Source organism: Scyliorhinus canicula, chromosome 14 (assembly GCF_902713615.1).
Source record: "Scyliorhinus canicula chromosome 14, sScyCan1.1, whole genome shotgun sequence".
In the NCBI taxonomy this organism is placed as follows: domain Eukaryota; kingdom Metazoa; phylum Chordata; class Chondrichthyes; order Carcharhiniformes; family Scyliorhinidae; genus Scyliorhinus; species Scyliorhinus canicula.
In genome coordinates this window covers 119297002-119311433 of record NC_052159.1, presented here as the reverse complement: position 1 = coordinate 119311433, position 14432 = coordinate 119297002, and the positions used below count along the sequence as shown (strand labels likewise).

At 47.9% G+C, this 14432-nt stretch overlaps 1 protein-coding gene across 2 annotated transcripts in view; it reads right to left on the bottom strand.

The window, feature by feature from the left end:
- The window catches only part of LOC119977893, a 164686-nt gene that overhangs the window by 105281 nt on the left and 44973 nt on the right, over positions 1–14432 (bottom strand). For both annotated transcript variants that reach the window (XM_038819181.1, XM_038819180.1), the window contains exon 2: positions 7398–7703. In XM_038819181.1, coding sequence (XP_038675109.1) covers positions 7398–7703 — 306 coding nt within the window. The remainder of the gene's footprint in view (positions 1–7397; positions 7704–14432) is intronic.

Sequence of the window (14432 nt, the reverse complement as noted above, 5' to 3'; positions counted from 1 at the left end):
GTGGAGGAGGTCGCAGGGCACGATATATGAGTATGGGGAGAAGGCGAGATGCGGCTAGGGAAATTGGTAGAGTGACGGATAGGGGTGGGAATGTAGTGCAGAAGGAGACAGAAGTAAATGGGGTCTTTAGGGACTTCTACGAGGAACTGTACCGGTCGGAACCTCCGATGGGGAGAGGGGGGATGGAGAGCTTCATGAACAGGCTGTGGTTCCCAAGGGTTCAAGAGGAGCTGGTAGAGGGGCTGGGGGCGCCGATAGAGTTGGAGGAGCTAGTCAGGGGGATTGGACAAATGCAGTCAGGTAAGGCGCCGGGGCCGGACGGGTTCCCGGTGGAATTTTATAAAAAGTATGCGGATCTGGTGGGCCCCCTGTTGGTGCGAGCTTTCAATGAGGCATGGGAGGGGGGGCTTTGCCCCCGACGATGTCGCGGGCACTGATCTCTCTGATCCTAAAGCGGGATAAGGACCCCTTGCAGTGTGGATCATACAGGCCTATCTCGCTCCTCAATGTTGACGCTAAGTTGCTGGCGAAGATCCTGGCCACCAGGATAGAGGACTGTGTGCCAGGGGTGATACACGAGGATCAGACAGGATTTGTCAAGGGACGGCAGCTCAACACGAATGTGCGGAGACTGCTAAATGTTATTATGATGCCGGCAGTGGAGGGGGAGGCGGAGATAGTGGTGGCGCTGGATGCGGAGAAAGCGTTTGATAGAGTTGAGTGGGGGTACCTGTGGGAGGTGCTGGAGCGGTTCGGATTCGGGGAGGGATTCATCAAATGGGTGAGGCTGCTCTACGCGGCTCCGATGGCAAGTGTAGTTACCAATGGAAGGAGATCGGAGTACTTTAGGCTCTACCGTGGGACCAGGCAGGGGTGCCCCCTGTCCCCCTTGCTCTTTGCACTGGCGATTGAACCTTTGGCTATGGCGTTGAGGGAGTCAGGGAGATGGAGGGGTCTGGTGCGGGGTGGGGAGGAACATCGTGTATCGCTGTATGCGGACGACCTGCTGTTGTATGTGGCGGATCCAGAAGGGGGAATGCCGGGGGTGATGTTAGCGGAATTTGGGGGCTTCTCGGGCTATAAGTTAAATTTAGGCAAGAGTGAGGTATTTGTAGTACACCCGGGTGATCAGGAGGAGGGAATTGGGAGACTCCCGTTTAAGAGAGCAGTGAAGAGTTTCAGATACCTGGGGGTGCAGGTGGCCAGGAGTTGGGGGACTCTCCATAAGCTTAATTTTACCAGGCTGGTGGAACAGATGGAGGAGGAATTTAAAAGGTGGGACATGGTGCCGCTATCGTTGACGGGTAGAGTGCAGTCCGTCAAAATGACAGTTCTCCCGAGGTTCTTGTTCCTTTTTCAGTGTTTGCCCATCTTTATCCCTAGGGCCTTTTTTAGAAGGGTGACTAGCAGCATCATGAGCTTTGTTTGGGTGCATGGGACCCCGAGGGTGAAGAGGGTCTTCTTGGAGCGGGGTAGAGATGGGGGGGGGCTGGCGTTACCCAATCTCTCGAGGTATTATTGGGCGGCCAATGTGTCGATGGTGCGCAAGTGGGTAATGGAGGGGGAGGGCGCAGCATGGAAATGGATGGAGAGGGCGTCCTGTGGAGATACAAGCCTGGGGGCCCTGGTAACGGCGCCGTGGCCGCTCCCTCCTACGAGGTATACCACGAGTCCAGTGGTGGCGGCTACCCTCAAGATTTGGGGGCAGTGGAGGCGACATAGGGGAAAAGTGGGGGGCTCGATGGAGACTCCGTTAAGGGGGAACCATAGGTTCGTCCCGGGGAACATTGATGGGGGATTTCAGGGTTGGTACAGAGCGGGCATCAGACAGCTGAGGGATCTGTTTATTGATGGGAGGTTTGCGAGCCTGGGGGAGTTGGAGGAAAAATTTGGGCTCCCCCCGGGGAACATGTTCAGGTATCTGCAGGTAAAGGCATTTGCTAGGCGGCAGGTGGAGGGATTCCCTTCGCTTCCCGCGAGGGGGGTGAGCGACAGGGTGCTTTCGGGGGTCTGGGTCGGAGAGGGGAAGATATCTGATATCTACAAGGTTATGCAGGAGGCGGAGGAGGCGTCAGTAGAGGAGCTGAAAGCTAAGTGGGAGGGGGAACTGGGGGAACAGATCGAAGATGGGACATGGGATGATGCCCTGGAGAGGGTTAATTCTTCCTCCTCGTGTGCGCGGCTTAGCCTCATCCAATTCAAGGTGCTGCACCGGGCCCACATGACTGGGACGAGGATGAGTAGGTTCTTTGGGGGTGAGGACAGGTGTGTCAGGTGCTCGGGGAGTCCAGCGAACCATGCCCATATGTTCTGGGCATGCCCGGCACTGGAGGAGTTCTGGAAGGGGGTGGCGAGGACGGTGTCGAGGGTGGTGGGATCCAGGGTCAAGCCAGGATGGGGACTCGCGATTTTTGGGGTTGGGGTGGAGCCGGGAGTGCAGGAGGCGAAAGAGGCCGGTGTGCTGGCCTTTGCGTCCCTAGTAGCCCGGCGAAGGATCTTGCTACAATGGAAGGATGCGAGGCCCCCAAGCGTGGAGACCTGGATCAATGACATGGCGGGTTTCATTAAGCTAGAGAAGATCAAATTCGCCCTGAGAGGGTCGGTACAAGGGTTCTTTAGGCGGTGGCAACCTTTTCTCGACTTTCTGGCTCAACAATAGGGTACAGGGACAGTAGCAGCAGCAACCCGGGGGGGGGGGGGGGGGAAAAGAGGGGGGTGGGCGGACGATGACTATGTTTGTTTATTTAATTTAAATTTATTTTTAAGTTCTTCTGTTGTTCATTGGGGTTGGGGGGGTGGGGGATGGGATACATGCGTCGATACGGTCTGGGGGTGATACAGTTATTATGGGTTATTTTGTTGCATTTCATTGTTTGTCGTTACGTTTTATATTTTCTGTAAAAAATTCCAATAAAAATTATATTTTAAAAAAAACTCGGTCTTGGAGGAGCTGGAGATGGCTGCACTTCCTGCAGATAAAATCAGCAGGGACACTACCTGGCATCCCTCACCTCAAACATCCTGCAGGAGGAACATTGCACTGCCTTCCCTGCCATCCCACTAAGTTCCAACCAAGTTCTGGTTAACAAATATAAAATAAATAAAAAATAATAATATAATATAGCACTTACCTGCTCACACCAATGGGTCTTATTATTAGGTTAGAGGAGGAGGGCGGGTGGGAGACACTATACGTGTAGTGTCTCGGGTTTCCTCTCCACCAGAATTTATTGGCTAGGGGAAAAAAAAACCTTCCCAGAAGTCCGCAGGTCGTACTTCCGGTTCCCGCCTTATATTAAAAGAAAAACAGGATCGGTACCGGCTGGCTCTCCCTCTCGTGCTCGTTTGAAAGTCCCGGCTGGCTCTCCCTCTCGCGCCCTTTTTAAAGTCCCGGCTGGCTCTCCCTCTCGCGCTCTTTTGAAAGTCCCGGCTGGCTCACCTCTCGCGCTCTTTTGAAAGTCCCGGCTGAAGTCCCGGCTGGCTCACCTCTCGCACCCTTTTTAAAGTCCCCGCTGGCTCACCTCTCGCTCTTTTGAAAGTCCCGGCTGTCTCTCCCTCTTGCGCTCGTTTGAAAGTCCCGGCTGGCTCTCCCTCTCGCGCTCGTTTGAAAGTTTCGTTTGAAAGTTCTTATGTATTATCATATTAATCCAACATCATGTAGATGGTAAACTGCAGACTAACTCCTTAATATACATGTCTCACTCATACGCAGAGAGGGTAAATAAATTCAGTTGTTGGGTTTGTACACAAATTCCCAGATACTTGGGGGAGGTCATCCCTGTGCGACCTATCCCATTCACCAGTAAAGAGATAGCAGAATAGGCTCGAGAACAAAATAGTACAGGACGTGGTGAAGATACACAGAATATGTTAGATTGGACATTAGCTAGATACAATATGAATAGGTTTGAGGAATGGTGGGGGCCTCGGTTTAATGTAACACGTCAAGCGCCCTGGTTGATCCTTCCCAATTATCCTGGAGTCCCAAAAGGAAGTATATGCTTTAAGAATCATAAAACATATGGGACCCACTCAGTAGGCACAGGTCAGTGTGATCAGACCTTGAATTGGCAACCCCCTATATTCCACTTTACAGCCAAAGTATTTTATCTGTGGCCATAAGGCATATAATCCCTTGTGTGCATCACGTTCAGCAATTGCAGGACCGTCTCCATCACAGGACGACACAAAGTATTAAGACATGGGCACAAATGCTGGGAATAATGATACCACCATTAGGAATAGCCACTAATGCATACGAATTATGCAAACTACGAGACATCCTTGAGCAGGTCGCTAATGACACTGCAGAAGCTGTTAACTATAAGAGCGGTTGCCCTGCAGAATAGAATGGCTCTTGATTTCTTGTTAGCAGAAAAGGGAGGCACTTGTGCCCTGATTGGAAGTGACTGCTGCACGTATATCCCTGATAACTCAGAGAAAATTGATAATCTGGTGGATCACGTTCGTAGAGAGGTGACAAGATTACATTAAAATGAGGGATGGGACTTTGGCTTTGGGTGGTTAGGATCGTCAGGACAGAGGATTGTGCTCTGGATTATAATCACCACAGTGATCTTGATTGTCGTATGGTTACTGTTTTAATGTTGCACAATATATTTTTATTGTACTAACACTGGAACAGCCCTAGCCACCTTGCCTCCTTGCTACCAGACTCATAACATTCAGGTAATTGTGATGTGTCCGTTCCCCTTACATTATAAACCACCCTTCTCTACGGAGGACACGATAATTTACTAAAAGGTGTTGATCAAAAGATCAAGAAGGAGGCAATTGTGGAGGGGAAATTAATGAGTTGCCAACTTAGAAGCATGCTGGGAAATGCTTGACTCTGTTTCAACACTGCTTTTGAAAGAAAATAAGTACGTCAGGTAACATCAACAAAATACTGTTTAATATTTTGGTAATGGCTCTATTATAATAACACATTGTCCTCCGAAAGATAACAAAATTTGTACTCAAGTTGTTTTTAGCCAAGGGCAAGAACATACATACTACGTATTTCATCTTATATACTTTCCAAGGTCAATTTAATATAAACATGGCTGTTTACTTCAAGCTGTTATTTCAGACGATAAAAATATGCTTTCTTCAATCGAATCTCAGAGTGCAGTGCCCTGGCTTGCAGCCGGAACACTCTCTCTCCACAAATATATTCGTGGAAATAAATTTCCTTAAATTGAACCTCGAGGAATTTGTCTTTATTATAATTTCCACAACACTATCACTTGATTCTTATGCTGTTTGGTACGCATATAGTCCTGTATTGTAGCTTCACCAGGTTGACACCTCATTTTTAGGCATGCCTGGTGTTGCTCCTGCCATGCCCTCCTGCACTGTTCATTAGACCTGGGTTGATCCCCTGACTTAGAACATAGAACATAGAACAGTACAGCACAGAACAGGCCCTCGATGTTGTGCCGAGCCATGATCACCCTACTCAAACCCACGTATCCACCCTATACCCGTAACCCAATAACCCCCCCCTTAACCTTACTTTTTAGGACACTACGGGCAATTTAGCATGGCCAATCCATCTAACCCGCACATCTTTGGACTGTGGGAGGAAACCGGAGCACCCGGAGGAAACCCACGCACACATGGGGAGGACGTGCAGACTCCGCACAGACAGTGACCCAGCCGGGAATCAAACCTGGGACCCTGGAGCTGTGAAGCATTTATGCTAACCACCATGCTACCGTGCTGACTTGATAAAGTAGGGGATAAACCAGGCCATGAGGTTTGTTGTTGAGTACAGATCTGCTGCTGATGATGACCCCACAGCACTTCATGGATGCCAAGTCTTCAGTCATTAGATCTGTTTGAAAGTCTAACCAATTTAGCATCATGGTGGTGCCACACAACGATGAAGGGTACAGAATTCTTAGACTGCCGAAGAAGGCCATTTGACCCATCGGGGTCTGCACTGTACCACTGAAAGAGCACCCCAAGCAGGCCCACTCCCCCACCCTATCCTTGTAACTCCATAACCCCATCTATCCTGCACCTTTTTGGGCACTAAGGAGCAATTTAGCATGGCCAATCAACCTAACCTGGATTTTGGGAGGAAACCAGAGCACCTGGAGGAAACCCAAGCAGATAAAGGGAGAAAGTGCAAACTCCACACAGACAGTCACCCAAGGCCGGAATTGAACCCGGGTTCCTGACTAACCACTGTGCCCACCGTGCCACCCACATTTTCAAAGTGAAGACGGGACTTTGTTTCCACAAGGACTGTGCGGTGGTCATTCCAACTGATACTGTCTGGACAGATGCATCTGCAGCATGCAAGTTGGAAGGATGCGGTCAAGTATGTTTTTCCTTCCTGTTGGTTCCGTCACCACCTGCCACAGTCCCAGTCTAATAGCTATGTCCTTCAGGACTTGGCCAGCTCGCTCTGTGGTGGTACTATCGAGTCTCTCTTGGCGATAGGCATTGAAGTCCTCCACCCAGAGTACATTCTGCACCCTACCTCCCTTAGTGCTTCCTTCAAGTGGTGTTCAACATTGAGGAATGCTGATTCATTAGTTGAGGGGGGATGGTACCTGGTAACCAGCAGGAGGTTTCCTTGCCCATGTTTGACCTGAAGGACATAAGTGAATCAGATGGGTTTTTATGACAATCAACATTGGTTTCATGGTCATCATTAGACTTTTAACTCCAGATGGACGTGGAAGCTTTGGAACGGGTGCAGAGGAGATTTACCAGGATGTTGCCTGGTATGGAGGGAAAATCTTATGAGGAAAGGCTGATGGACTTGAGGTTGTTTTCGTTAGAGAGAAGAAGGTTAAGAGGTGACTTAATAGAGGCATACAAAATGATCAGAGGGTTAGATAGGGTGGACAGCGAGAGCCTTCTCCCGCGGATGGAGGTGGCTAGCACGAGGGGACATAGCCTTAAATTGAGGGGTAATAGATATAGGACAGAGGTCAGAGGTGGGTTTTTTACGCAAAGAGTGGTGAGGCCGTGGAATGCCCTACCTGCAACAGTAGTGAACTCGCCAACATTGAGGGCATTTAAAAATTTGTTGGATAAGCATATGGATGATAAGGGCATAGTGTAGGTTAGATGGCCTTTAGTTTTTTTTCCATGTCGGTGCAACATCGAGGGCCGAAGGGCCTGTACTGCGCTGTATCGTTCTATGTTCTATGTTCTATGTTTTATTGAGTTTAAATTCCACTATCTGCCATGGTGGGATTCCATCCCAGGCCCTGAGAGCATCACCTGGATGGTAATGCTCTGGATTACTAGCCCAGCAACAATGATGTTTGACTCAGTGGGCCTGTCTTGTTTCAAGAAATTGTTCAAAAACCATTTGAAAGTCTTATCTTCACAATGGCAAGGAGTAGTGAAATGTATTATTGCAGTTAACTTACTCAGAATCGTCAATTTTACTTGAGTTCCTTGAGCTGCACAGGAGTTTGTAAACACACAAATGTTTTGCTCCTTAGTAGTCAATTGCATCGTCCAGGCTCTGTTGGTTAATGATGCATTGATGATGTGTTTCGAACAGTTGATGTTTTCTGACGAGCTGTTCTTTGAGATTACAGCAAGGAACTGTGTCGTTTCATTGTGTTCCACCTGCCATGCATGCCAGACGATTGCTGCTTTTTCAGTTAATTCACAATGTGAGCCTGCACCCTTTCTGTGTTCAGGTAGATGCTCCTTATGTGTCTTTTTTCCTGCAGAAATAACTTAATATTAATACCAAATATCTTAAAGTAGTATAAGTAAAATAAATAGATTGTATGAATTTCTGGCTTATAATATTGCACTTCAACAATGACACAAGTTCTTTATCAAAAGAATAATTACTTTGATCTTAATTCTGTTGTCCTGTCCTGTATTAACATCACTGTTTTGATCTTACTGACCTACATTGATTTCCAGTCCAAAGCCTGGGCCTCATCTTTAAATCTTTCTATGGATTCAGTCCATCCTTTCTGTCATTTTCTCAGGCCTATATCCCCTCCTGAACAGTCTATTCTGAACCTAGATCCTTGAACATTCCTCTCTAGTATTGGGGTGTTTAGCAAGTTCAATTCTACTGTTTGTAACTTTCTGCCTGCACCTACCTGTATAACTCACTATGCACCTTTAAGAATCTGTATAAGATTATTCTTTCAGCCAAATTTTAACTCACACATCCTAATCTCACCTTTCCTGTCCAAGCGTCTTTTTTTCTCCTTACGCCATTTGTGTCATTACATTTCTTTGTTTTGAAGATCTGATAAAAATTGCAATCCTCCTCCACCTTTAGGTGCCAAGCCCTAAAGGGACATTGGTGACCATGGGTTTTCATTGTATTGGTCCATGATTAAGCTTGGCAAAGGACTGCAGTCGTTTGTCATTGCCTTCTGCAGTATGGCTGACCAGAAAACTCTCCCACTCTCATCACCTGCCATCAGGTATATTGGAAGGATTTACAGATTGATAATCAACCTTTCTAACCACATTATGAATGCATCTTCCATGGCCATCAATCTGTGAAGTTGGACCTGAACCGAGAACTTCTGGCCCGGATTAAGGATGCTAGCACTGCACACAAGACTGCAATTGCAATATGTTGCACTATGTTGTTATCAGGATTTCACCAGACTATTTTGGGTATGTTTGGAATGGACAGTGGGGATTGTAACATAGGAGCAGACATTTGATCAGCAGTCTGGCATTTTGACTTTCTTTCCAGATTTTAGCGGTGCAACTAATCATAGAGGGCATTCTTCGCAAAACAATTGGGGTACTTGAAAAGTCAGTTAACTCCAACGTTACATCGCATTTGGATTTAATCAATGGCACCTATGTGGTGTAACAAGTTGTTAAGAAATGCAGATGACATGGAAGCGGCCAGTAAACACTGGTTTTCTCACAAAGCCATTGGGAGAGCCAGCATGGGGTGGCAGAAAGAGTGGTGCACAGAGGGCACTGCCAGATGTTGACTGAGGGAGGGGAAAGAAGATGCCAGGATTGTGGGGGCATGTGGCCAGGACCACATGCGATAGTGGTACCGCCTCCTCCGAGAGGGCTCCAGGACAGGTTTGGGAGAATGGTAATGGCATTCCTAGTGGAAGACCAAGGAATCAGAGAAAGGATACCTGCCATGGGCCCATACACCCAGGTTGATGAGCAGGAGGAGCAACTCAAAGGGAGGAAGGTCCAGACACCAACAGGGAGCCGGGAGTTTACAGAGAGTGCAGCTGACTGGAAGCAGTGTCGGAGGGCAGAGTTAGAATTAGAATTAGAACAGTACAGCACAGAACAGGCCCTTCGGCCCTCAATGTTGTGCCGAGCAATGATCACCCTACTCAAACCCACGTATCCACCCTATACCCGTAACCCAACAATCCACGCACACACGGGGAGGACGTGCAGACTCCACACAGACAGTGACCCAGCCGGGAATCGAACCTGGGACCCTGGAGCTGTGAAGCATTGATGCTAACCACCATGCTACCGTGCTCCCCAGTTGGTTCACAGGGCAGCTATATTGTGTAAGGTTGTTTCTTTTTTAATTTTTAATTTTTAAATATGTTATTTTTTTGTGTTTGTTTTGTTTTTGGGGGCAGCAAGCTATGATTGTATAATTTCACAGAATCACCAATTTTAGAGGGTTCACATGGGAGAGTAGCAACAGTATATATATAAATATTTTTTTAAGGGCCTAACAGGTGTTAAATATTTTTTTTTTAACCCTTTAAATCTCTTTGTGAATTCAGATCAGAGGGGATGGAGTCTAGGGCAGTTGCATTCTCGTCCTGTAGAATATGTGTGGTGATACCACCGGTATCCCCGCTGAATATACCTGCAGAAGCGCACCCAACTCCAGCTCCTCAGAGACCGCGTTAGGGAACTGGAGCTGGAGCTGGATGAACTTTGGATCATCCGGGAGGCAGAGGGGGTGATAGAGAAGAGTTACAGGGAGGTAGCCACACCCAAGGTACAGGACAAGCTGGGTTACAGTCAGGGGAAGGAAAACAAGTGGGTGGACAGTACAAGGATCCCTCGTAGCCATTCCCTTTCAAAACAAGTATACAGTTTTGGATGCTATTGGGGGGGATGACCTAACGGGGGAAGGCCCTAGCGGCCAGGGTGCTGGCACCGAGTCTGGCTCTGTGGCTCAGAAGGGAAGGGGGAGAATAGAAAAGCAATAGTGATAGGAGACTCAATGGTTAGGGGAATGGATAAGAGATTCTGTGGTCGCGAATGAGACTCCAGAAAGGTATGTTGCCTCCCAAGTGCCAGGGATATCTCTGATCGAGTCTGCAGGATCCTTAAGGGGGAGGAGGAGGAACTAGAAGTCGTGGTGCACATAGGCACCAACGATATAGCCAAGAAAAGGGATGAAGATCTAAAAAGTGATTTTAGGAAGTTAGATTGGAAGCTAAAGAGCAGGACAAGCAGAGTAGTGATCTCAGGATTGCTACCGGTGCCACGTGCTAGTGAGGCAAGGAACAGAGAGAAAGTGCAGCTGAACATGTGGCTACAGGGTTGGTGCAGGAGGGAAGGACTCAGATATGTGGAACATTGGGATATCTTCTGGGGAAGGTGGGACCTGTACATGAAGGATGGATTGCACCTAAACTGGAGGGGCACCAATATCCTAGGTGGTGGTTTGCTGGAGCTCTTCGGGAGGGTTTAAACAAGTTTGGCTATGGATCAGAGTATAGGGTAGCTGTTGAACAGGCAGAAATAGTATGCAGCTAGTCTGTGAGGAAGGATAGACAGTTGACAGGGAAAATTTGCACTCAGTCGAATGGGCTAAAGCAGGGGTGGGCAAACTACGGCCCGCGGGCCGCATGCGGCCCGCCAAAGGTATTTCTGCGGCCCACCAAGTCATTAAAAAAAAAAAAAAAATTTTGTTTTAAAAATTTTTTTTTAATTTTTTTTTAAGGTTAATAGGGGGGGGGGGCTGTTGGGTTACTTACTGGTATAGGGTGGATACGTTGACTTGAGTAGGGTGATCATTGCTCGGCACAACGTCGAGGGCCGAAGGGCCTGTTCTGTGCTGTACTGTTCTATGTTCTATATGAGGCGCCCAGAATCATAACCGGGTGAAGTAATTATTTTACTTAATATACTATGCGGCCCTTTGTGAATTGTGAATTTCTGAATGTGGCCCTTGCACGGAAAAGTTTGCCCACCCCTGGGCTAAAGTGTGTCTGTTTCAATGCAAAGGAATAAGGGAGATGAACTTAGAGCATGGGTCAGTACTTGGAACTACGATTTAGAACATAGAACATAGAACATAGAACAGTACAGCACAGAACAGGCCCTTCGGCCCTCAATGTTGTGCCGAGCCATGATCACCCTACTCAAACCCACGTATCCACCCTATACCCGTAACCCAATAACCCCCCCCCCCCCCTTAACCTTACTTTTTAGGACACTACGGGCAATTTAGCATGGCCAATCCACCTAACCCGCACATCTTTGGACTGTGGGAGGAAACCGGAGCACCCGGAGGAAACCCACGCACACAGGGGGAGGACGTGCAGACTCCACACAGACAGTGACCCAGCCGGGAATCGAACCTGGGACCCTGGAGCTGTGAAGCATTTATGCTAACCACCAAGATACCCTGCTGCCCTTACGGAGGGTCATTGTGGCCATTACGGAGACATGTATTTCACAGGGGCAGGAATGGTTGTTAGATGTTCCGGGGTTTTGATGTTTTCAGAAGAATAGGGAGGGAGGTAAAAGAGGAGGGGAGTGGCACTGTTAAATAGGGAGTACATTGCAGCTACAGAAAAGGAGGTAGTTGAAGAGGGTTTGTCTGCTGAGTCAGTATGGGTAGAAGTCAGAAATAAGAAAGGAGAAGTCACTTTAGTGGGAGTTTTCTACAGACCCCCCCAATAGCAGAGGAGAGATAGAGCAACTGATTGGGCGGCAGATCTTGGGAAAGTACAGAAGTAACAGAGTTGTTGTCATGGGTGACTTTAGCTTCCCTGATATTGACTGGAACCTCCATAGTGCAAATGGTTTGGATGGAGCAGATTTTGTCAGGTGTGTACAGGAAAGATTCCTGACTCACTATGCAGATCGGCCAACTAGGGGGAGGCAATATTTGACTTGGTCCTCAGCAACGAACCAGGCCAGGTGTCAGGTGTCTCGGTGGGAGAGCATTTCGGTGACAGTGACCACAACTCCTTGACCTTTACCATAGTCATGGAGAGGGATAGGAACAGATCGTATGGGAAGGTATTTAATTAGGGGAGGGTTACTACGGGACGCGAGGGAGGAGATTGCTGCACCGTTGGTGATGATCCCTGCGTCCTCACTCTCCACTGGAGTAGTACCAGATGATTGGAGGGAGGCGAATGTTGTTTCCCTGTTCAAGAAAGGGAATAGGGAAATCCCTGGGAATTACAGACCAGTTTAGTTTTACTTCTGTGGTGAGCAAAGTATTGGAAAGGATTCTGAAAGATTGGATTTACGAATATTTAGAAAAACATAGTTTGATTAAAGATAGTCAGCATGGCTTTGTGAAGGGCAGGTCATGCCTCACAAGTCTCATTGAATTCTTTGAGGATCTGACGAGACACATTGATGAAGGTCGGGCAGTGGATGTGGTGTATATGGATTTCAGTGAGGCATTTGATAAGGTTCCCCATGGTAGGCTCATTCAGAAAGTTCGGGGGCATGTGATACAGGGAAATTTGGCTGTCTGGATACAGAATTGGCTGGCCGAAAGAAGACAGCGAGTGGTAGTGGATGGTAAGTATTCCATCTGGAGGTCGGTGACTAGTGGTGTCCCACAAGGATCTGTTCTGGGACCTCTGCTCTGTGTGGTTTTTATAAATGACTTGGATGACGAAATGGAAGGCTGGGTTAGTAAGTTTGCCGATGACACGAAGGTTGGGGGAGTTGTAGATAGCATTGAGGGTTGTTGCAGGTTACAACAGGACATTGACAGGATGCAGATCAGGGCTGAGAAGTGGCAGATGGAGTTTAACCTTGATAAATGTGAAATGATTCATTTTGGAAGGTCGAATTTGAACGCTGAATGCAGGGTTAAAGGCAGGATTCTTGGAAGTGTGGAGGAACAGAGGGATCTTGGCGTCCATGAACATTGATCCTCAAAGTTGCCACCCAGGTAGATAGGGTTGTTAAGAAGGCGTATGGTGTGTTGGCTTTCATTGACGGGGGATTGAGTTTAAGAGCCACGAGGTTTTGCTGCAGCTTTATAAAACCCGTTAGACCACACTTGGAATATTGTGTCCAGTTCTGGTCGCCTCATTACAGGAAGGATGTGGATGCTTTCAAGAGGGTGCAGAGAAGATTTACCAGGATGCTGCCTGGACTGGAGGGCATGTCTTATGAAGAAAGGTTGAGGGAGCTGGGGCTTTTCTCACTGAAGCAAAGCAGGCAGAGAGGTGACTTGATAGAACAAAGAACAAAGAACAAAGAAAATTACAGCACAGGAACAGGCCCTTCGGCCCTCCCAACCTGCGCCGATCCAGATCCTTTATCTAAACCTGTTGCCTATTTTCCAAGGTTTACATCTCTCTGTTCCCCACCCGTTCATATATCTGTCCAGATGCATCTTAAATGATGCTATCGTACCCGCCTCTACCACCTCCGCTGGCAAAGCATTCCAGGCACCCACCACCCTCTGCGGAAAAAAGTTTCCACACACAACTCCCTTAAACTTTTCCCCTCTCACCTTGAAATCATGACCCCTTGTAATTGACAACCTCACTCTTGGAAAAAGCTTGTTGCTATCCATCCTGTCCATACCTCTCATAATTTTGTAGACCTCAATCAGGTCTCCCCTCAACCTCCGTCTTTCCAATGAAAACAATCCTAATCTACTCAACCTTTCTTCATAGCTAGCACCCTCCATACCAGGCAACATCCTGGTGAACCTCCTCTGCACCCTCTCTAAAGCATCCACATCCTTCTGGTAATGTGGCGACCAGAACTGCACGCAGTATTCCAAATGTGGCCTAACCAAAGTCCGATACAACTGTAACATGACCTGCCAACTCTTGTACTCAATACCCCGTCCGATGAAGGGAAGCATGCTGTATGCCTTCTTGACCACTCTATCAACCTGCGTTGCCACCTTCAGGGTACAATGGATCTGAACTCCCAGAATCTCTCTGCACATCAATTTTCCCCAGGACTCTTCCATTGACCATATAGTCTGCTCTTGAGTTAGATATTCCAAAATGCATCACCTCGCATTGCCTGGATTGAACTCCATCTGCCATTTCTCTGCCCAACACTCCACTAATATTAGTATCATCTGCAAACTTGCTCATCAGACCACTATACCTTCGTCCAGATCATTTATATATATCACAAACAACAGTGATCCGAGCACGGATCCCTGTGGAACACCACTAGTCACCTTTCTCCATTTTGAGACACTCCCTTCCACCACTACTCCCTGTCTCCTGTTGCCCAGC